Genomic DNA, 21,606 nt, shown 5'->3' with positions numbered 1-21,606 from the left:
TGTCCGCCCCGTGTCTCCCAGTCCGGCCCTGTCCTCCCCGTGTCTCCCAGTCCTGCCCTCTCCTCCCCGTGTCTCCCAGTCCTGCCCTGTCCTCCCCGTGTCTCCCAGTCCTGCCCTGTCCTCCCCGTGTCTCCCAGTCCTCCCCATGTCTCCCAGTCCTGCCCTGTCCTCCCCGTGTCTCCCAGTCCTGCCCTGTCCTCCCCGTGTCTCCCAGTCCTGCCCTGTCCTCCCCGTGTCTCCCAGTCCTCCCCATGTCTCCCAGTCCTGCCCTGTCCTCCCCGTGTCTCCCAGTCCTGCCCTGTCCTCCCCGTGTCTCCCAGTCCTGCCCTGTCCTCCCTGTGTCTCCCAGTCCTGCCCTGTCCTCCCTGTGTCTCCCAGTCCTGCCCTGTCCTCCCTGTGTCTCCCAGTCCTGCCATCCTCCCCGTGTCTCCCAGTCCTGCCTTGTCCTCCCCGTGTCTCCCAGTCCTGCCCTGTCCTCCCCGTGTCTCCCAGTCCTGCCCTGTCCTCCCCGTGTCTCCCAGTCCTGCCCTGTCCTCCCCGTGTCTCCCAGTCCTGCCCTGTCTTCCCCGTGTCTCCCAGTCCTCCCCGTGTCTCCAAGTCCTGCCCTGTCCTCCCCGTGTCTCCCAGTCCTGCCCTGTCCTCCCCATGTCTCCCAGTCCTGCCCTGTCCTCCCCGTCTCTCCCAGTCCTGCCCTGTCCTCCCCGTGTCTCCCAGTCCTGCCCTGTCCTCCCCGTGTCTCCCAGTCCTCCCCATGTCTCCCAGTCCTGCCCTGTCCTGCCCGTGTCTCCCAGTCCTGCCCTGTCCTCCCCGTGTCTCCCAGTCCTCCCCGTGTCTCCCAGTCCTGCCCTGTCCGCCCCGTGTCTCCCAGTCCTGCCCTGTCCTCCCGTGTCTCCCAGTCCTGCCCTGTCCTCCCCGTGTCTCCCAGTCCTGCCCTGTCCTCCCCGTGTCTCCCAGTCCTGCCCTGTCCTCCCCGTGTCTCCCAGTCCTGCCCTGTCCTCCCAGTGTCTCCCAGTCCTGCCCTGTCCTCCCAGTGTCTCCCAGTCCTGCCCTGTCCTCCCCGTGTCTCCCAGTCCTGCCCTGTCCTCCCCGTGTCTCCCAGTCCTCCCGTGTCTCCCAGTCCTGCCCTGTCCTCCCCGTGTCTCCCAGTCCTGCCCTGTCTTCCCCGTGTCTCCCAGTCCTCCCCGTGTCTCCAAGTCCTGCCCTGTCCTCCCCGTGTCTCCCAGTCCTGCCCTGTCCTCCCCATGTCTCCCAGTCCTGCCCTGTCCTCCCCGTCTCTCCCAGTCCTGCCCTGTCCTCCCCGTGTCTCCCAGTCCTGCCCTGTCCTCCCCGTGTCTCCCAGTCCTCCCCATGTCTCCCAGTCCTGCCCTGTCCTGCCCGTGTCTCCCAGTCCTGCCCTGTCCTCCCAGTGTCTCCCAGTCCTCCCGGTGTCTCCCAGTCCTGCCCTGTCCGCCCCGTGTCTCCCAGTCCTGCCCTGTCCTCCAGTCCTGCCCTGTCCTCCCCGTGTCTCCCAGTCCTGCCCTGTCCTCCCCGTGTCACCCAGTCCTCCCGTGTCTCCCAGTCCTGCCCTGTCCTCCCAGTGTCTCCCAGTCCTGCCCTGTCCTCCCAGTGTCTCCCAGTCCTGCCCTGTCCTCCCCGTGTCTCCCAGTCCTGCCCTGTCCTCCCCGTGTCTCCCAGTCCTCCCGTGTCTCCCAGTCCTGCCCTGTCCTCCCCGTGTCTCCCAGTCCTGCCCTGTCTTCCCCGTGTCTCCCAGTCCTCCCCGTGTCTCCCAGTCCTCCCGTGTCTCCCAGTCCTGCCCTGTCCTCCCAGTGTCTCCCAGTCCTGCCCTGTCCTCCCCGTGTCTCCCAGTCCTGCCCTGTCCTCCCCGTGTCTCCCAGTCCTCCCCGTGTCTCCCAGTCCTGCCCTGTCCTCCCCGTGTCTCCCAGTCCTCCCCGTGTCTCCCAGTCCTGCCCTGTCCTCCCCGTGTCTCCCAGTCCTCCCCGTGTCTCCCAGTCCTGCCCTGTCCTCCCCGTGTCTCCCAGTCCTGCCCTGTCCTCCCCGTGTCTCCCAGTCCTCCCCGTGTCTCCCAGTCCTGCCCTGTCCTCGCCGTGTCTCCCAGTCCTGCCCTGTCCTCCCCGTGTCTCCCTGTCCTCCCCGTGTCTCCCAGTCCTGCCCTGTCCTCCCCGTGTCTCCCAGTCCTGCCCTGTCCTCCCCGTGTCTCCCAGTCCTGCCCTGTCCTCCCCGTGTCTCCCAGTCCTGCCCTGACCTCCCCGTGTCTCCAAGTCCTGCCCTGTCCTCCCCGTGTCTCCCAGTCCTGCCCTGTCCTCCCCGTGTCTCCCAGTCCTGCCCTGTCCTCCCCGTGTCTCCCAGTCCTCCCGTGTCTCCCAGTCCTGCCCTGTCCTCCCCGTGTCTCCCAGTCCTGCCCTGTCCTCCCCGTGTCTCCCAGTCCTGCCCTGTCCTCCCCGTGTCTCCCAGTCCTGCCGTCCTCCCCGTGTCTCCCAGTCCTGCCATCCTCCCCGTGTCTCCCAGTCCTGCACTGTCCTCCCCGTGTCTCCCAGTCCTGCCCTGTCCTCCCCGTGTCTCCCAGTCCTGCCCTGTACTCCCCGTGTCTCCCAGTCCTCCCGTGTCTCCCAGTCCTGCCCTGTCCTCCCCGTGTCTCCCTGTGCTCGCCGTGTCTCCCAGTCCTGCCCTGTCCTCCCAGTGTCTCCCAGTCCTGCCCAGTCCTCCCCGTGTCTCCAAGTCCTGCCCTGTCCTCCCCGTGTCTCCCAGTCCTGCCCTGTCCTCCCCGTGTCTCCCAGTCCTGCCCTGTCCTCCCCGTGTCTCCCAGTCCTGCCCTGTCCTCCCCGTGTCTCCCAGTCCTGCCCTGTCCTCCCCGTGTCTCCCAGTCCTCCCCGTGTCTCCCAGTCCTGCCCTGTCCTCCCCGTGTCTCCCAGTCCTCCCCGTGTCTCCCAGTCCTGCCCTGTCCTCCCCGTGTCTCCCAGTCCTGCCCTGTCCTCCCTGTGTCTCCCAGTCCTGCCCTGTCCTCCCCGTGTCTCCCAGTCCTCCCCGTGTCTCCCAGTCCTGCCCTGTCCTCCCCGTGTCTCCCAGTCCTGCCCTGTCCTCCCCGTGTCTCCCAGTCCTGCCCTGTCCGCCCCGTGTCTCCCAGTCCTGCCCTGTCCTCCCCGTGTCTCCCAGTCCTGCCCTGTCCTCCCCGTGTCTCCCAGTCCTGCCCTGTCCTCCCCGTGTCTCCCAGTCCTGCCCTGTCCTCCCCATGTCTCCCAGTCCTCCCCATGTCTCCCAGTCCTGCCCTGTCCTCCCAGTGTCTCCCAGTCCTGCCCTGTCCTCCCCGTGTCTCCCAGTCCTGCCCTGTCCTCCCCGTGTCTCCCAGTCCTGCCCTGTCCTCCCCGTGTCTCCCAGTCCTCCCCATGTCTCCCAGTCCTGCCCTGTCCTCCCCGTGTCTCCCAGTCCTGCCCTGTCCTCCCCGTGTCTCCCAGTCCTGCCCTGTCCTCCCTGTGTCTCCCAGTCCTGCCCTGTCCTCCCCGTGTCTCCCAGTCCTGCCCTGTCCTCCCTGTGTCTCCCAGTCCTGCCATCCTCCCCGTGTCTCCCAGTCCTGCCCTGTCCTCCCCGTGTCTCCCAGTCCTGCCCTGTCCTCCCCGTGTCTCCCAGTCCTGCCCTGTCCTCCCAGTGTCTCCCAGTCCTGCCCTGTACTCCCCGTGTCTCCCAGTGCTGCCCTGTCCTCCCCGTGTCTCCCAGTCCTGCCCTGTCCTCCCCGTGTCTCCCAGTCCTGCCCTGTCCTCCCAGTGTCTCCCAGTCCTCCCGTGTCTCCCAGTCCTGCCCTGTCCTCCCCGTGCCTCCCAGTCCTGCCCTGTCCTCCCAGTCCTGCCCTGTCCCCCCAGTGTCTCCCAGTCCTGCCCTGTCTTCCCCGTGTCTCCCAGTCCTCCCCGTGTCTCCCAGTCCTCCCCGTGTCTCCAAGTCCTGCCCTGTCTTCCCCGTGTCTCCCAGTCCTCCCCGTGTCTCCCAGTCCTCCCCGTGTCTCCAAGTCCTGCCCTGTCCTCCCCGTGTCTCCCAGTCCTGCCCTGTCCTCCCCGTGTCTCCCAGTCCTGCCCTGTCTTCCCCGTGTCTCCCAGTCCTGCCCTGTCCTCCCCGTGTCTCCCAGTCCTGCCCTGTCCTCCCAGTCCTGCCCTGTCCTCCCCGTGTCTCCCCGTCCTGCCCTGTCCTCCCCGTGTCTCCCAGTCCTGCCCTGTCCTCCCGTGTCCCCCAGTCCTCCCCATGTCTCCCAGTCCTGCCCTGTCTTCCCCGTGTCTCCCAGTCCTGCCCTGTCCTCCCGTGTCTCCCAGTCCTCCCCGTGTCTCCCAGTCCTGCCCTGTCCTCCCCGTGTCTCCCAGTCCTCCCCGTGTCTCCCAGTCCTCCCCGTGTCTCCCAGTCCTGCCCTGTCCTCCCCGTGTCTCCCAGTCCTGCCCTGTCCTCCCGTGTCTCCCAGTCCTGCCCTGTCCTCCCCGTGTCTCCCAGTCCTGCCCAGTCCTCCCCGTGTCTCCCTGTCCTCCCCGTGTCTCCCAGTCCTGCCCTGTCCTCCCCGTGTCTCCCAATCCTGCCCTGTCATCCCCGTGTCTCCCAGTCCTGCCCTGTCCTCCCCGTGCCTCCCAGTCCTGCCCTGTCCTCCCCGTGTCTCCCAGTCCTGCCCTGTCCTCCCCGTGTCTCCCAGTCCTGCCCTGTCCTCCCCGTGTCCCCCAGTCCTGCCGTCCTCCCCATGTCTCCCAGTCCTGCCCTGTCCTCCCCGTGTCTCCCAGTCCTGCCCTGTCCTCCCCGTGTCTCCCAGTCCTGCCCTGTCCTCCCAGTCCTGCCCTGTCTTCCCCGTGTCTCCCAGTCCTGCCCTGTCCTCCCCGTGTCTCCCAGTCCTGCCCTGTCCTCCCCGTGTCTCCCAGTCCTGCCCTGTCCTCCCCGTGTCTCCCAGTCCTCCCCGTGTCTCCCAGTCCTGCCCTGTCCTCCCCGTGTCTCCCAGTCCTGCCCTGTCCTCCCCGTGTCTCCCAGTCCTGCCCTGTCCTCTCCGTGTCTCCCAGTCCTGCCCTGTCCTCCCCGTGTCTCCCAGTCCTCCCGTGTCTCCCAGTCCTGCCCTGTCCTCCCCATGTCTCCCAGTCCTGCCCTGTCCTCCCCGTGTCTCCCAGTCCTGCCCTCCCCGTGTTTCCCAGTCCTGCTGATCCAGTGCGGCCCAGCAGTGCTGATCCAGTGCGGCCCAGCAGTGCTGATCCAGTGCGGCCCAGCAGTGCTGATCCAGAGCGGCCCAGCAGTGCTGATCCAGTGCGGCCCAGCAGTGCTGATCCAGTGCGGCCCAGCAGTGCTGATCCAGTGCGGCCCCGCAGTGCTGATCCAGTGCGGCCCCGCAGTGCTGATGCAGTGCGGCCCAGCAGTGCTGATCCAGTGCGGCCCAGCAGTGCTGATCCAGTGCGGCCCAGCAGTGCTGATCCAGTGCGGCCCCACAGTGCTGATCCAGTGCGGCCCCACACTGCTGATCCAGTGCGGCCCAGCAGTGCTGATCCAGTGCGGCCCAGCAGTGCTGATCCAGTGCGGCCCAGCAGTGCTGATCCAGTGCGGCCCAGCAGTGCTGATCCAGTGCGGCCCAGCAGTGCTGATCCAGTGCGGCCCAGCAGTGCGGATCCAGTGCGGCCCAGCAGTGCTGATCCAGGGCGGCCCCGCAGTGCTGATCCAGGACGGCCCAGCAGTGCTGATCCAGGGCGGCCCAGCAGTGCTGATCCAGGGCGGCCCCGCAGTGCTGATCCAGGGCGGCCCCGCAGTGCTGATCCAGGGCGGCCCAGCAGTGCTGATCCAGTGCGGCCCAGCAGTGCTGATCCAGTGCGGCCCCGCAGTGCTGATCCAGGGCGGCCCCGCAGTGCTGATCCAGTGCGGCCCAGCAGTGCTGATCCAGGGCGGCCCCGCAGTGCTGATGCAGTGCGGCCCAGCAGTGCTGATCCAGTGCGGCCCAGCAGTGCTGATCCAGTGCGGCCCCGCAGTGCTGATCCAGGGCGGCCCAGCAGTGCTGATCCAGGGCGGCCCCGCAGTGCTGATGCAGTGCGGCCCAGCAGTGCTGATCCAGTGCGGCCCCGCAGTGCTGATCCAGTGCGGCCCAGCAGTGCTGATCCAGGGCGGCCCCGCAGTGCTGATCCAGGGCGGCCCAGCAGTGCTGATCCAGGGCGGCCCCGCAGTGCTGATCCAGTGCGGCCCAGCAGTGCTGATCCAGTGCGGCCCAGCAGTGCTGATCCAGTGCGGCCCAGCAGTGCTGATCCAGTGCGGCCCAGCAGTGCTGATCCAGTGCGGCCCCGCAGTGCTGATCCAGTGCGGCCCCGCAGTGCTGATGCAGTGCGGCCCAGCAGTGCTGATCCAGTGCGGCCCAGCAGTGCTGATCCAGGGCGGCCCAGCAGTGCTGATCCAGGGCGGCCCCGCAGTGCTGATCCAGGGCGGCCCAGCAGTGCTGATCCAGGGCGGCCCCGCAGTGCTGATGCAGTGCGGCCCAGCAGTGCTGATCCAGTGCGGCCCAGCAGTGCTGATCCAGGGCGGCCCCGCAGTGCTGATCCAGGGCGGCCCAGCAGTGCTGATCCAGGGCGGCCCCGCAGTGCTGATGCAGTGCGGCCCAGCAGTGCTGATCCAGGGCGGCCCAGCAGTGCTGATCCAGGGCGGCCCCGCAGTGCTGATCCAGGGCGGCCCCGCAGTGCTGATCCAGTGCGGCCCAGCAGTGCTGATCCAGGGCGGCCCCGCAGTGCTGATCCAGTGCGGCCCAGCAGTGCTGATCCAGGGCGGCCCCGCAGTGCTGATGCAGTGCGGCCCAGCAGTGCTGATCCAGTGCGGCCCCGCAGTGCTGATCCAGGGCGGCCCCGCAGTGCTGATGCAGTGCGGCCCAGCAGTGCTGATCCAGTGCGGCCCCGCAGTGCTGATCCAGTGCGGCCCCGCAGTGCTGATCCAGGGCGGCCCCGCAGTGCTGATGCAGTGCGGCCCAGCAGTGCTGATCCAGTGCGGCCCAGCAGTGCTGATCCAGGGCGGCCCCGCAGTGCTGATCCAGGGCGGCCCCGCAGTGCTGATCCAGGGCGGCCCAGCAGTGCTGATCCAGGGCGGCCCAGCAGTGCTGATCCAGGGCGGCCCCGCAGTGCTGATCCAGTGCGGCCCCGCAGTGCTGATCCAGGGCGGCCCCGCAGTGCTGATCCAGGGCGGCCCCGCAGTGCTGATGCAGTGCGGCCCAGCAGTGCTGATCCAGGGCGGCCCCGCTGTGCTGATCCAGGGCGGCCCCGCAGTGCTGATCCAGGGCGGCCCCGCAGTGCTGATGCAGTGCGGCCCAGCAGTGCTGATCCAGGGCGGCCCAGCAGTGCTGATCCAGGGCGGCCCAGCAGTGCTGATCCAGGGCGGCCCCGCAGTGCTGATCCAGTGCGGCCCAGCAGTGCTGATCCAGTGCGGCCCAGCAGTGCTGATCCAGTGCGGCCCCGCAGTGCTGATGCAGTGCGGCCCAGCAGTGCTGATCCAGTGCGGCCCAGCAGTGCTGATCCAGTGCGGCCCCACAGTGCTGATCCAGTGCGGCCCCACACTGCTGATCGAGTGCGGCCCAGCAGTGCTGATCCAGTGCGGCCCAGCAGTGCTGATCCAGTGCGGCCCAGCAGTGCTGATCCAGTGCGGCCCAGCAGTGCTGATCCAGTGCGGCCCAGCAGTGCTGATCCAGTGCGGCCCAGCAGTGCTGATCCAGGGCGGCCCCGCAGTGCTGATCCAGGGCGGCCCAGCAGTGCTGATCCAGTGCGGCCCCGCAGTGCTGATCCAGGGCGGCCCCGCAGTGCTGATCCAGGGCGGCCCAGCAGTGCTGATCCAGGGCGGCCCAGCAGTGCTGATCCAGTGCGGCCCAGCAGTGCTGATCCAGGGCGGCCCAGCAGTGCTGATCCAGGGCGGCCCCGCAGTGCTGATCCAGTGCGGCCCAGCAGTGCTGATCCAGGGCGGCCCCGCAGTGCTGATCCAGGGCGGCCCCGCAGTGCTGATCCAGGGCGGCCCAGCAGTGCTGATCCAGGGCGGCCCAGCAGTGCTGATCCAGTGCGGCCCCGCAGTGCTGATCCAGTGCGGCCCCGCAGTGCTGATCCAGTACGGCTTGAGGAGTTGAATGGCCTCCTCCTGAGCCTTGATGGTAAAATCACTGGAAGAGTAATCCAGAAACCTTGGCTAATACTCGGGTTCAAATCCCGTACAGCAGCTGGTGAAATTTAAATTCAATTCATGAACCTGGAATCAGAAAGCTAGTCAAACTCAGCCACTGCTGACTATATTAAAATCCCATCTGCTTCACTCCAATCCTGAGGGAAGGAAATCTACCGTCCTTACCTGGTCTGGCCGACATGGGGGTCCAGACCAACAGCATTGTGGGTGACTCTGAAACTGCCCAGCAAGCGCAGTCGTGTCACATGGAATGAAACCAGACTGACCACTCCGAATCCACGTAGCCACTGGAAAGAACGCAAAAGCGAACCTTGTCGGCCCTGTAAGGTCCTCCTGACTAACATCTGGGTCTTGTGGGAAATCCATAGAATCCGGAGAATGTGACCTAACCAAACTTGAGGGAACTGTGTCACAGACTCATCAATCTACAGCCAGACACAGTAGTACTCACCGAATCATACCTTACAGATAATGTCCCCCACACCATCCCCCATCTCTTTGGAGCAGACAAGGCGGAGGGCAGACCTACCTCAGCTGTACACAATTATCAGGCATATTGGATTTTTTTAGTGGCATTGGGTCTTTTAAAGGATATTAAGGTGGATAAGTCTCCTGGGCCGGATGGGATTTACCCCAGAATCCTGAGGGAAACAAGGGAGGAAATTGCTGGGGCCTTGACTGACATCTTTGTCTCCTCATTGGCTACAGGGGAGATCCCAGAGGACTGGAGAATAGCTAATGTGGTACCGCTGTTTAAGAAAGGTAGCAGGGAGGGCAGCACAGTGGCGCAGTGGTTAGCACTGCTGCCTCACGGCGCCGAGGTCCCAGGTTTGATCTTGGCTCTGGGTGACTGTCCGTGTGGAGTTTGCACATTCTCCCTGTGTCTGTGTGGGTTTCACCCCCACAACCCAAAGATGTGCAGGGCGGGTGGATTGGCCGCGCTAAATTGCCCCTTAATTGGAAAAAATGAATTAGGTACTCTAAATTTATTTTTGCAAAAAAAAAGGTAGCAGGGGTAATCCAGGAAACTATAGGCCGGTGAGCCTCACGTCGGGGTAGGTAAATTATTGGAGAGAATTCTCAGGGACAGGATTTATACCCATTTGGAAACAAATGGACTGATTAGCGATAGACAGCTTGGTTTGTGAAGGGGAGGTCGTGCCTCACTAACTTGATCCAGTTTTTTGAGGCGGTGATAAAATTGATTGATACCAGAAGGATGTGGAGGCTTTGGAGAGGGTACAGAAAAGATTTCCCAGATCGAACAGTTAAAAACATCAGGATGGATCAAGCGCTGCTTCCAGGGAGCACAAGGGCTGATGAGGTGAGACGGGGAGACCTGAGCTCAGCACCGCCATTGGTTATTATATATTCCTCAGCTTGTCAAGGCTGAGCTCCTCTCGTGACCTACCTGCATTCCTGGGGGAGGAGGATCCCTGCGCACCTGCAGCCGGATCTGCTGCTGGTTAGACAGCAGGGCCATCACCGCCTCTTGGTGTGTCGCATGTCGAAGATCAATGCCATTCACTTCCAAAATACGGTCTCCAACCCGTAGCCCGGTGCGAGCTGCCAGCCCATCCCGAATAACCTACGGAGAGAAGAGACATCATCGGTCAGCAAGCCAGGGCCCAGCCCTCTCACCTTACATGAAATCAGGTTGGTAGTGGGTGTTATGGGCGAGGTGTTTTCAGAACCCCAAAATGTATCATGGAGTTCAGCCAACCTCCCCCTTTAATGGATTGTTGCTTTTGAAGCACACGGCTTGTTCCCCAGGTGTGAGATTACAATTATGGACACGTGGTTTTTAACACATAACAATTCTTATTCCATGAACTCAACTTAACCTTTTAAATAAACATTGGATCTCTTAACACCCCTTACTTCAAAGATAACCCCGAAACTAATACAACACTAAATAATCCCTCAAAATGTTCCTACAAACATCCAAAAGGCTTCAAACCTTCAAAACAGTAACACACCAGGTCACAGAATATATATATTTTCTGTTTGATGGCAGAGATATATCAGCTTGGTTGACTTCAGCTCCAGCACCTTGCTTTCCTTCCTGCAGCTCTCTGGAAACACACAGACACACACAAGCTGCTGCCTCAAACTGGCTTTCTCCTTTGAAGCAGCTCACAGTAAAACAGCCAGGCACTTTTCCAAACTGAAATTTCAAAATGGCTGAACTGAGCTCAGCTCCACCCACTCTCTGACATCACTGTTTTCTTAAAGGTACATTGCTTAAACATCCATTTCTTAAAGGTACTCTCACATGACATGGGTCCCAAGAAAAGGAATTTGTGGAATGTCTAAGAGATGGTTTTTTGGAGCAGCTTGTGGTAGAGCCTACTAGGGAACAGGCAATTCTGGATTTGGTGATGTGTAATGAGGCAGACTTGATTAGAGAACTTAAGGTGAAGGAACACTTAGAGAGCAGTGACCACAATATGATAGAATTTACCCTGCAGTTTGAGGGAGAAGCTGCAATCAGATGTAACGGTATTACAATTCAATAAGGGGAACTACAAAGACATGAGGGAGGAGCTGGCCAGAGTTGATTGGAAAAGGAGCCGAGCAGGGAAGACAGTGGAACAGCAATGGCAGGTGTTTTTGGGGGTTATTCGGGAGGCACAACAGAAATTCAGCCCAAGGAGGAGGAAACATGCTAAGGGGAGGACAAGGCATCCATGGCTGATGAGGGATGTCAAGAACAGCATAAAACTAAAGAAAAAGCATACAAAGTGGCGAGCATTAGTGGGAAACCAGAGGATTGGGAAGCCTTTAAAAGCGAGCAGAATGTAACATTACTCTTTGGTAATATATTGTTTCTGTTTGCTTTTTAATCCAGAATGGTCTGATGATGTGATTCTGAAGAAACAACCAATCTTTAACTGAGTGATTTATTGAATAACGAATTGATTAATATTGGGTTTGCACATTCCACAGAAGTATAACTAGTAATCAAGTAATCTATATTAAAGTATGAACTAATTTAAACTACATGTGCTAAACTATGCTGTGATCTATCTCTCTAACACTCTGCTGCCTAGTCACTCCTGGTTGGAAGAGACCCAAGATCCTTTGAGTTCTCATATTTATAATGGGATCTAGTGCTGCCCTCTAGTTGTGTTACACTGAGATGTAATAATCAACCCGTTACATGTCCATATATATGTATCATTACACAGAGGACAACTCAAAAAGCATCAAGGGGGGGAGAAGATGAAATATGAGTGCAAGCTAGTTAGTAATATAAAAGAAGATAGGAAGAGTTTTTTCAACATATAAAAGATAAGAGAGAGGCATAGAGCTGGAAGGTGGCTAATGTAACACCCCTGTTTAAGAAGGGAGGGAGGCAGAAGACGGGAAATTATAGGCCGGTTAGCCTGACTTCGGTCATTTGTAAGATTTTAGAGTCTGTTATTAAGGATGAGATCGCGGAGTACTTGGAAGTGCATGGTAAAATAGGACTGAGTCAGCACGGCTTCGTCAAGGGGAGGTCATGTCTGACAAATCTGTTAGAGTTCTTTGAGGAGGTAACAAGGAAGTTAGACAAAGGAGAACCAGTGGACGTGATTTATTTAGATTTCCAGAAGGCCTTTCACAAGGTGCCGCATAGGAGACTGTTAAATACGTTAAGAGCCCATGGTGTTCAGGGTAAGATTCTGGCATGGATAGAGGATTGGCTGACTGGCAGAAGGCAGAGAGTGGGGATAAAGGGGTCTTTTTCAGGATGGCAGCCGGTGACTAGTGGTGTGCCTCAGGGGTCTGTGCTGGGACCACAACTTTTCACAATATACATTAATGATCTGGAAGAAGGTACTGAAGACACTGTTTCTAAGTTTGCAGATGATACAAAGATCTGTAGAGGGACAGGTAGTATTGAGGAAGCAAGGGGGCTGCAGAAGGACTTGGACAGGCTAGGAGAGCGGGCAATGAAGTGGCAGAGGGAATACAATGTGGAAAAGTGTGAGGTTATGCACTTTGGAAGGAGGAATGGAGGCATAGACTATTTTCTAAATGGGAAAATGCTTCAGAAATCAGAAGCACAAAGGGACCTGGGAGTCCTTGTTCACGATTCTCTTAAGGTTAACGTGCAGGTTCAGTCGGCAGGTAGGAAGGCAAATGCAATGTTAGCGTTCATGTCGAGAGGGCTAGAATACAAGAGCATGGATGTACTTCTCAGGCTGTATAAGGCTCTGGTCAGACCCCATTTGGAGTATTGTGAGCAGTTTTGGGCCCCGTATCTAAGGAAGGATGTGCTGGCCTTGGTAAGGATCCAGAGGAAGTTCACAAGAATGATCCCTGGAATGAAGAACTTGTCGTCTGAGGAACGGTTGAGGACTCTGGGTCTGTACTCGTTGGAGTTTAGAAGGATGAGAGGGGATCTTATTGAAACTTACAGGATACTGCGAGGCCTGGGTAGAGTGGACGTGGAGAGGATGTTTCCACTGGGAGGAAAAACTAGAAGCAGAGGACACCATCTCAGACTAAAGGGACGATCCTTTAAAACAGAGATGAGGAGGAATTTCTTCAGCCAGAGGGTGGTGAATCTGTGGAACTCTTTGCCGCAGAAGGCTGTGGAGGCCAATTCACTGAGTGTCTTTAAGACAGAGATAGGTAGGTTCTTGATTAATAAGGGGGTCAGGGGTTATGGGGAGAAGGCAGGAGAATGGGGATGAGAAAATATCAGCCAAGACTGAATGGCGGAGCAGACTCGATGGGCCGAGTGGCCTAATTCTGCTCCTATGTCTTCTGGTCCAGGAACAGCCTGACATAGTCATACTCACAGTATGTACGTATACCTTACAGACAATGTCCTAGACACCAATGTCTCACCGGCAGGACAGACCCAGCAGAGCTGGCGGGGGGCACAGTGGGATACAGGACTGACCCAGCAGAGCTGGCGGGGGGCACAGTGGGATACAGTCGGGAGCGAGTTGCCCTGGGAGTCCTCAACATCGACTCTGGACCCCATGAAGTCTCCTGGTTTCAGGTTAAACATGGGCAAGGAAACCTCCTGCTGATTACCACGCACCGGTCACCATTAGCTGATGAATCAGTTCTCCTCCATGTTGAACACCACTCGGAGGAAGCACTGAGGGTGGCGAGGGCACAGAATGCACTCTGGGTGGGGGGACTTCAATGTCATCACCAAGAGAGGCTCAGTGATACCACCACAGACCCAGCTGGCCGGGTCCTAAAGGACATCGCTGCCAGACTGGGACTGCAGCAGGTGGTGAGGGAACCAACAAGAGGGAAAAACATACTGAACCCCATCCTCACCAACCTGCCTGCCGCAGATGCATCTGTCCCTGACAGTGTCGGTAGCAGAGACCAGCGCACAGTCCTTGTGGAGACAATGTTCCGCCTTCACATTGAGGATACCCTCCATCGTGTTGTGTGGCATTACCCCCGTGCTAAATGGGATAAACTTCGAACAGATCGAGCATCTCAAGACTGGGCATCCATGATGCTGTGAGCCATCAGCAGCAGCAGAATTGTATCAACCCCAATCTGTAACCTCCTGGCCCGGCCTATCCCCCACTCCCCCATTACCACCCAGCCAGGGGACCAACCCTGGTTCAATGGCGAGTGCAGGAGAGCCGGGAGCAACATCAGGCAGACCGAAAAATGAGGTGTTGACCTGGTGAAGCTACAACACATAAGAACGTAAGAACTAGGAGCAGGAGTCGGCCATCTGGACCCTCGAGCCTGCTCCGCCATTCAATGAGATCATGGCTGATCTTTTGTGGACTCAGCTCCACTTTCCGGCCCGAACACCATAACCCTTAATCCCTTTATTCTTCAAAAAACTATCTATCTTTATCTTAAAAACATTTAATGAAGGAGCCTCTACTACTTCACTGGGCAAGGAATTCCATAGAATCACAACCCTTTGGGTGAAGAAGTTCCTCCTAAACTCAGTCCTAAATCTACTTCCCCTTATTTTGAGGCTATGCCCCCTAGTTCTGCTTTCACCCGCCAGTGGAAACAACCTGCCCGCATCTATCCTATCTATTCCCTTCATAATTTTATATGTTTCTATAAGATTCCCCGCATCCCTCTAAATTCCAACGAGTACAGTCCCAGTCTACTCAACCTCTCCTCGTAATTCAACCCATTCAGCTCTGGGATTAACCTAGTGAATCTCCTCAGCACACCCTCCAGCGTCAGTACGTCCTTTCTCAAGTAAGGAGACCAAAACTGAACACAATACTCCAGGTGTGGCCTCACTAACACCTTATACAATTGCAGCAGAACCTCCCTAGTCTTCAACTCCATCCCTCTAGCAATGAAGGACAAAATTCCATTCGCCTTCTTATTCACCTGTTGCACCTGTAAACCAATTTTTTGCGACTCATGCACTAGCACACCCAGATCTCTCTGCACAGCAGCATGTTTTAATATTTTATCATTTAAATAATAATCCCTTTTGCTGTTATTCCTATCAAAATGGATAACCTCACATTTGTCAACATTGTATTCCATCTGCCAGACCCTAGCCCATTCACTTAGCCTATCCAAATCCCTCTGCAGACTTCCAGTATCCTCTGCACATTTTGCTTTACCACTTACCTTAGTGTTGTCTGCAAACTTGGTCACATTGCCTTTGGTCCCCAACTCCAAATCATCTATGTAAATTGTGAACAATTGTGGGCCCGACAGTGATCCCTGAGGGACACCACTAGCTACTGATTGCCAACCAGAGAAACACCCATTAATCCCCACTCTTTGCTTTCTATAAATTAACCAATCCTCTATCCATGCTACTACTTTACCCTTAATGCCATGCATCTTTATCTTATGCAGCAACCTTTTGTGTGGCACCTTGTCAAAGGCTTTCTGGAAATCCAGATATACAACATCCATTGGCTCCCCGTTATCGACCACACTGGTAATGTCCTCAAACAATTCCACTAAATTAGTTAGCACGACCTGCCCTTTATGAACCCATGCTGCGTCTGCCCAATGGGACAATTTCCATCCAGATGCCTCGCTATTTCTTCCTTGATGATAGATTCCAGCATTTTCCCTACAACCGAAGTTAAGCTCACTGGCCTATAATTACCCGCTTTCTGCCTACCTCCTTTTTAAACAGTGGTGTCACGTTTGCTAATTTCCAATCCGCCGGGACCACCCCAGAGTCTAGTGAATTTTGGCAAATTATCACTGTGCATTTGCAATTTCCCTAAGCATCTCTCTTAGCACTCTGGGATGCATTCCATCAGGTCCAGGAGACTTGTCTACCTTTAGCCCCATTAGCTTGCCCATCACTACATCCTTGGTGATAACAATTGTCTCAAGGTCCTCACCTGTCATAGCCTCATTTCTATCAGTCACTGGCATGTTATTTGTGCCTTCCACTGTGAAGATCGACCCAAAAAACCTGTTCAGTTCCTCAGCCATTTCCTCCTCTCCCATTATTAAATCTCCCTTCTCATCCTCTAAAGGACCAATATTTACCTGAGCCACTCTTTTTTGTTTTATATATTTGTAGAAACTTTTACTATCTGTTTTTATATTCTGAGCAAGTTTACTCTCATAATCTATCTTACTCTTCTTTATAGCTTTTTTAGTAGCTTTCTGTTGCCCCCTAAAGATTTCCCAGTCCTCTAGTCTCCCACTAATTTTTGCCACTTTGTATGCTTTTTCCTTCAATTTGATACTCTCCCTTATTCCCTTAGATATCCACGGTCGATTTTCGCTCTTTCTACCGTCCTTCCTTTTAGTTGGTATAAACCTTTGCTGAGCACTGTGAAAAATCTATGAGATCATGAATCAATCCTGTCTCATTACACAGGACCAGACCTAGGACCGCTTGTTCCCTCGTAGGTTCCATTACATACTGTTCTAGAAACTATCGCGGATACATTCTATAAACTCCTCCTCAAGGCTGCCTTGACCGACCTGGTTAAACCAATCGACATGTAGATTAAAATCCCCCATGATAACTACCATTTCTTCAGCCAATACGATTCACTCCACGTGATATCAAGAAACAGCTAAAGGCGCTGGATACTGCAAAGGCTACAGGCCCTGACAATATCCCGGCAATAGTACTGAAGACTTGTGATCCAGAACTTGCTGCACCCCTAGCCAAGCTGTTCCAGTACAGTTACAACACTGGCATCTACCTAGCAATGTGGAAAATTACCCAGGTGTGTCCTGTACACAAGAAACAGGACAAATCCAACCCAGCCAATTACCGCCCTATCAGTCTACTCACCATCATCAGCAAAGTGCTGGAAGGAGTCATCAACAGTGTTATCAAGCGGCACTTACTCAGCAATAACCTGCTCACGGATGCTCAGTTTGGGTCCCGCCAGGGTCACTCAGCTCCTGACCTCATTACAGCCTCGGTTCAAACATGGACAAAAGAGCTGAATGCCAGAGGTGAGGTGAGAGTGACTGCCCTCGACATCAAGGCAGCATTTGACCGAGTGTGGCACCGAGGAGCCCGAGCTAAACTGGAGTCAATGGGAATCAGGGGGGAAACTCTCCGCTGGTTGGAGTCAGACCCGGCACAAAGGAAGATGGTTGTGATGGTTGGAGGTCAATGATCTCAGCTCCAGAACATCACTGCAGGAGTTCCTCAGGGTAGTGTCCTCGGCCCAACCATCTTCAGCTGCTTCATCAATGACCTCCCTTCCATCAATAGGTCGGAAGTGGGGATGTTTGCGGATGACTTCACAATGTTCAGCACCATTCGCGACTACTCAGATAATGAAGCAGTCCCTGTCCAAATGCAGCAAGACCTGGACAATACCCAGGCTCGGGGCTGACAAGTGGCAAGTTACATTCACACCACACAAGTGCCAGGCAATGACCATCTCCGACAAGAGAGGATCTAACCATCGCCCCTTGACATTCAATGTCATTACCATCGCTGAATCCCCACAATCAACATCCTGGGGGTTACCATTGATCAGAAACTGAACTGGACCCAGACACATTAATACTGTGGCTACCAGGGCAGGTCAGAGGCTGGGAATCCTACAGCGAGTAACTCACCTCCTGACTCCCAAAGCCTGTCCACCATCGACAAGGCACAAGTCAGGAGCGAGGGACCACTCTCCACTTGCCTGGATGAGCGCGGCTCCAACAACACTCAAGAAGCTCAACACCATCCAGGACAAAGCAGCCGCTTGATTGCTCCCCTTCGACAAACATTCACTCCCTCCCCCACCGACGCACAGTGACAGCCGTGTGTACCATCTACAAGATGCACTGCAGTAACTCACCAAGGATCCTCAGACAGCACCTTCCAAACCCACGACCACTACCATCTAGAAGGACAAGAGCAGCAGATACCTGGGAACCCCACCACCTGGAGGCTCCCCTCCAAGTCACTCAGCACCCTGACTGGGAAATATATCGCCGTTCCTTCACTGTCGCTGGGGCAACATCCTGAAACTCCCTCTCCAACAGCACAGTGGGTGTACCTACACATCAGGTCTGCAGCAATTAAAGAAGGCAGCTCACCCCCACCTTGTGAAGGGCAACTAGGGATGGGGGATAAATGCTGGCCTGACCAGCGACACCCACATCCCGTAAATGAATTTTTAAAAAGCCCTGTATCAATCCCAAATGAATATCAATCCCAAACTTAGGGGAGCACGGTTGCATTGTGGATAGCACAATTGCTTCACAGCTCCAGGGTCCCAGGTTCGATTCTGGCTTGGGTCACTGTCTGTGCGGAATCTGCACATCCTCCCCGTGTCTGCGTGGGTTTCCTCCGGGTGCTCCGGTTTCCTCCCACAGTCCAAAGATGTGCAGGTTAGGTGGATTGGCCACGCTAAATTGCCCTTAGTGTCCAAAATTGCCCTTGGTGTTGGGTGGGGTTACTGGGTTGTGGGGATGGGGTGGAGGTGTTGACCTTGGGTAGGGTGCTCTTTCCAAGAGCCAGTGCAGACTCGATGGGCCGAATGGCCTCCTTCTGCACTGTAAATTCTATGGTTAATGCTCACTGCACCACTCTGTCCCCGCAGCCCTGTATCAATCCCAAATTAATATCAATCCCAAACTAATTCCACTTCCTGTTCAGCTGCACAGTTAGCCCCAGAGCAGGCCATGCACAGGAAGATGGGTGGTATTCTGCTCTTTTTACCTTGGAGATGAAGACCCCCGGTTCGTGGATCCCGAACGGGTGGCTGGCATGGTCACTTCCTCCGACGATACTGAGACCCAGGGCTCCTCCTGTCTTCAGCAACATGATCTCCTAGAGTCAGAAACAATTCAGAACAACTTACAGAGAATCCCTCCAGTGCAAAAGGAGGCCACTCAGCCCATTGAGTCTGCAGTGACCTTCTGAAAGAGCACCCGACCGAGGCCGACTCCCCCGCCCTATCCATGCGACCCCACCTAACCTGCGCGTCTTTGGACGGTGAGCACCCAAAGGAAACCAGACACGGGGAGAATGTGCAATCTCCACACAGACAGTGACCCAAGCTGGAATCGAACCCGGGTCCCTGGCGCAGTCAGACAGCAATGCTACCCACTGTGCCACCATGTCACCGTGCCAACACAAACTCACCACCAATGTTCTCATTTGGTAATGTCCCCTTTTCCAAACATTATTTCTCACAGGTGGTAATAATGTCTTTGCCCACTTTGCAGGGTGCAATAGACCCTTGGAAGCAGAACTTCAAAAAGAGACGGACAAGTGGGTGAAGTGGGCAGACTGGAAGGAAATGAACTTCAATGAGGAGAAGGATGAGATGCCAAAAAGAAAATGCTGGAAAATCTCAGCAGGTTTGGCAGCATCTGAAGGAAGAGAAAAGAGCGAACGTTTCGAGTCCAGGTGACCCTTTGTCCAGTACGAGGTGGTTTTGGTCGGAAGGCCATGGAGAGAGAACATAAAATCAGGGGTAAAATTCTTCAGCGGAACAGGAGCAGAACAGGGTGTATCTGTGCAGAGATCATTGAAGGTTGGTGGACAAGTGGAGAGAGCAATAAAGCTGACAGTATTCTGGGCTTTATTAACAGAGGCATAGAGTACAAGAACAAGGAGGTTATACTGAACTTAAACAAGACACTAGTTAGACCTCAGCTGGAACATTGTGAACACTTCTCAGCACCCCACACTATAGGAAGGATGTGAACACATTGGAGAGAGCGCAGGGGAGGTTTACAAGGATGATTCCAGGGATTAGAAACTTCAGTGATGAGGATAGATTGGAGAGGTTGTCCTTGGAGAGGAGGAGGCTGAGATTTAATCGAGATGTTCAAAATCATGAGGGGGCTGGGCAGAGTGGAGCGGGAGAAACTGTCCCCCCTCGAAAAAGGATCAAGAAATGAATGAAATGAAATGAAATGAATGAAAATCGCTTATTGCCACAAGTAGGCTTCAAATGAAGTTACTGTGAAAAGCCCCTAGTCGCCACATTCCGGCGCCTGTTCGGGGAGGCTGGTACGGGAATTGAACCGTGCTGCTGGCCTGCCTTGGTCTGCTTTAAAAGCCAGCGTAACAAGGGCACAGACTTTAAGTGATTTGCAAAAGAAGGAAATGTGATGCGAGAAAGGAGGTTTCCACCCAGCCAGCGGTTGGGGTCTGGAATGTGTAGTGGAGGCTGGGTCAATGCGCCGTTCAACGGGCAGGTGATTTCTGGAAGAGAAACAAGGTGCGGGGTCGGGGGGGAAGGCAGGGGAATGGTCTGAGTCACGCTGCTCGTTTGGAGAGTCGGTACAGACACCAAAGGCACTGTAACCTTTCTCGGATTCTGTGAGACCCGCACCACTGCTGACCCGCAGGGGGTAATAAACCCTTCAAACGTACACCCACCCCCACTCCTCCACCCCTTCAACCATCCCGCGCCCACACTCTTACCTCCACTGGATATTCGTCCTCGGTGCTGAAGTTGACAGACGGCTGGTTCGGCTGAGTCACGGTCTCCTCAATCACGGTGTCCTGGTAATCCTCTCCGTGCGTCTGTCCTGGGGGGGGCGGAGAGTACGACCTTGCTCGGTGTAGAGTCGGGGAGCCGTCTCCTGTGGTCACGCCATCTGTAGACTTGTCTAATTCTGACATCTCGCGTTCTACTACCATGGTGATGGTGGGTGCTGTGCCCGTAAGAAGCGCTACTGCCTGATCATGCCTGGCCTCTGCCATCTCTACCCCATTGATCTGCAAACATGCGCAAACCTGCAGTCAGTTCACATCGAACCGTGGGTAGCAACCCCATAACCTGCCCACAATCCTGCTCCAGCGGCTCATTCGCAAGCGTCCAGGACAACAAGCACACAAATGGGTAAAGGTAGGCGATGAGCATCGACTGAGCTGGAAATCCTCGATAGGACAGAAAATATTGTCACCGCCCTGAGGAGTCAAAAGGACCTGACCACTTTCCAAGCTGACCGTCCCATCTCAGGGAGTGCTGCACTGTCAGAGGGTCAGTACTGAGGGAGTGCTGCACTTTCAGAGGGTCAGTACTGAGGGAGTGCTGCACTGTCAGAGGGTCAGTACTGAGGGAGTGCCGCACTGTCAGGGGGTCAGTACTGAGGGAGTGCCACACCGTCAGACGGTCATTACTGAGGGGGTGCCGCACTGTCAGATGGTCAGTACTGAGGGAGTGCCGCACTGTCAGAGTGTCAGTACTGTGGGAGAGCCGCACTGTCAGAGAGTCAGTACTGAGGGAGTGCCGTACTGTCAGAGGGTCAATACTGAGGGAGTGTCGCACTGTCAGAGGGTCAGTACTGAGGGAGTGCCACACTGTCAGAAGTCAGTCCTGAGGGAGTGCAGCACGGTCAGAGGCTCAGTAGTGAGGGTGTGCTGCACTGTCAGAAGGTCAGTATTGAGGGAGTGGTGCACTGTCAGAGGGTCAGTACTGAGGGAGCTCTGCACTGTCAGAGGGTCAGTATTGAGGGAGTGCTGCATTGTCAGAGAGTCAGTACTGAGGGAGTGCTGCACTGTCAGAGGGTCAGTATTGAGGGAGTGCTGCACTGTCAGAGGGTCAGTACTGAGGGAGTGCTGCACTGTCAGAGGGTCAGTACTGAGGGAGTGCTGCACTGTGAGAGGGTCAATACTGAGGGAGTGCTGCACTGTCAGGGGGTCAGTACTGAGGGAGTGCCGCACTGTCAGAGGGTCAGTACTGAGGGAGTGCTGCACTGTCAGAGGGTCAATACTGAGGGAGTGCCGCACTGTCAGAGGGTCAGTACTGAGTGAGTGCCGCACTGTCAGAGGGTCAGTACTGAGGGAGTGCCGCACTGTCAGAGGGTCAGTACTGAGGGAGTGCCGCACTGTCAGAGGGTCAGTACTGAGGGAGTGCCGCACTGTCAGAGGATCAGTACTGAGGGAGTGCTGCACTTTCAGAGGGTCAGTACTGAGGGAGTGCTGCACTGTCAGAGGGTCAGTACTGAGGGAGCGCTGCACTGTCAGAGGGTCAGTACTGAGGGAGCGCCGTACTGTCAGAGGGTCAGTACTGAGGGAGAGCTGCACTGTCAGAGGGTCAGTACTGAGGGAGAGCTGCACTG

General features: G+C 56.3%; 1 protein-coding gene across 1 annotated transcript in view; it reads right to left on the bottom strand.

Annotated features, from left to right (window-relative positions):
• LOC140425665 (protein scribble homolog) overlaps positions 1 to 21,606 on the bottom strand; it is a gene marked incomplete at its 5' end in the record, with an annotated part of 1,618,068 nt that overhangs the window by 280,856 nt on the left and 1,315,606 nt on the right. The window contains 3 exon segments of the mRNA XM_072510160.1: positions 9,542 to 9,718; positions 18,245 to 18,355; positions 19,964 to 20,260. Of these exon segments, the coding sequence (XP_072366261.1) occupies positions 9,542 to 9,718; positions 18,245 to 18,355; positions 19,964 to 20,260 (585 nt within the window).

Source organism: Scyliorhinus torazame, chromosome 6 (genome assembly GCF_047496885.1).
Source record: "Scyliorhinus torazame isolate Kashiwa2021f chromosome 6, sScyTor2.1, whole genome shotgun sequence".
Taxonomy (NCBI): Eukaryota; Metazoa; Chordata; class Chondrichthyes; order Carcharhiniformes; family Scyliorhinidae; genus Scyliorhinus; species Scyliorhinus torazame.
Note: the sequence above shows the minus strand (reverse complement) of the source record. Positions and strands in the feature narration are given on the sequence as shown.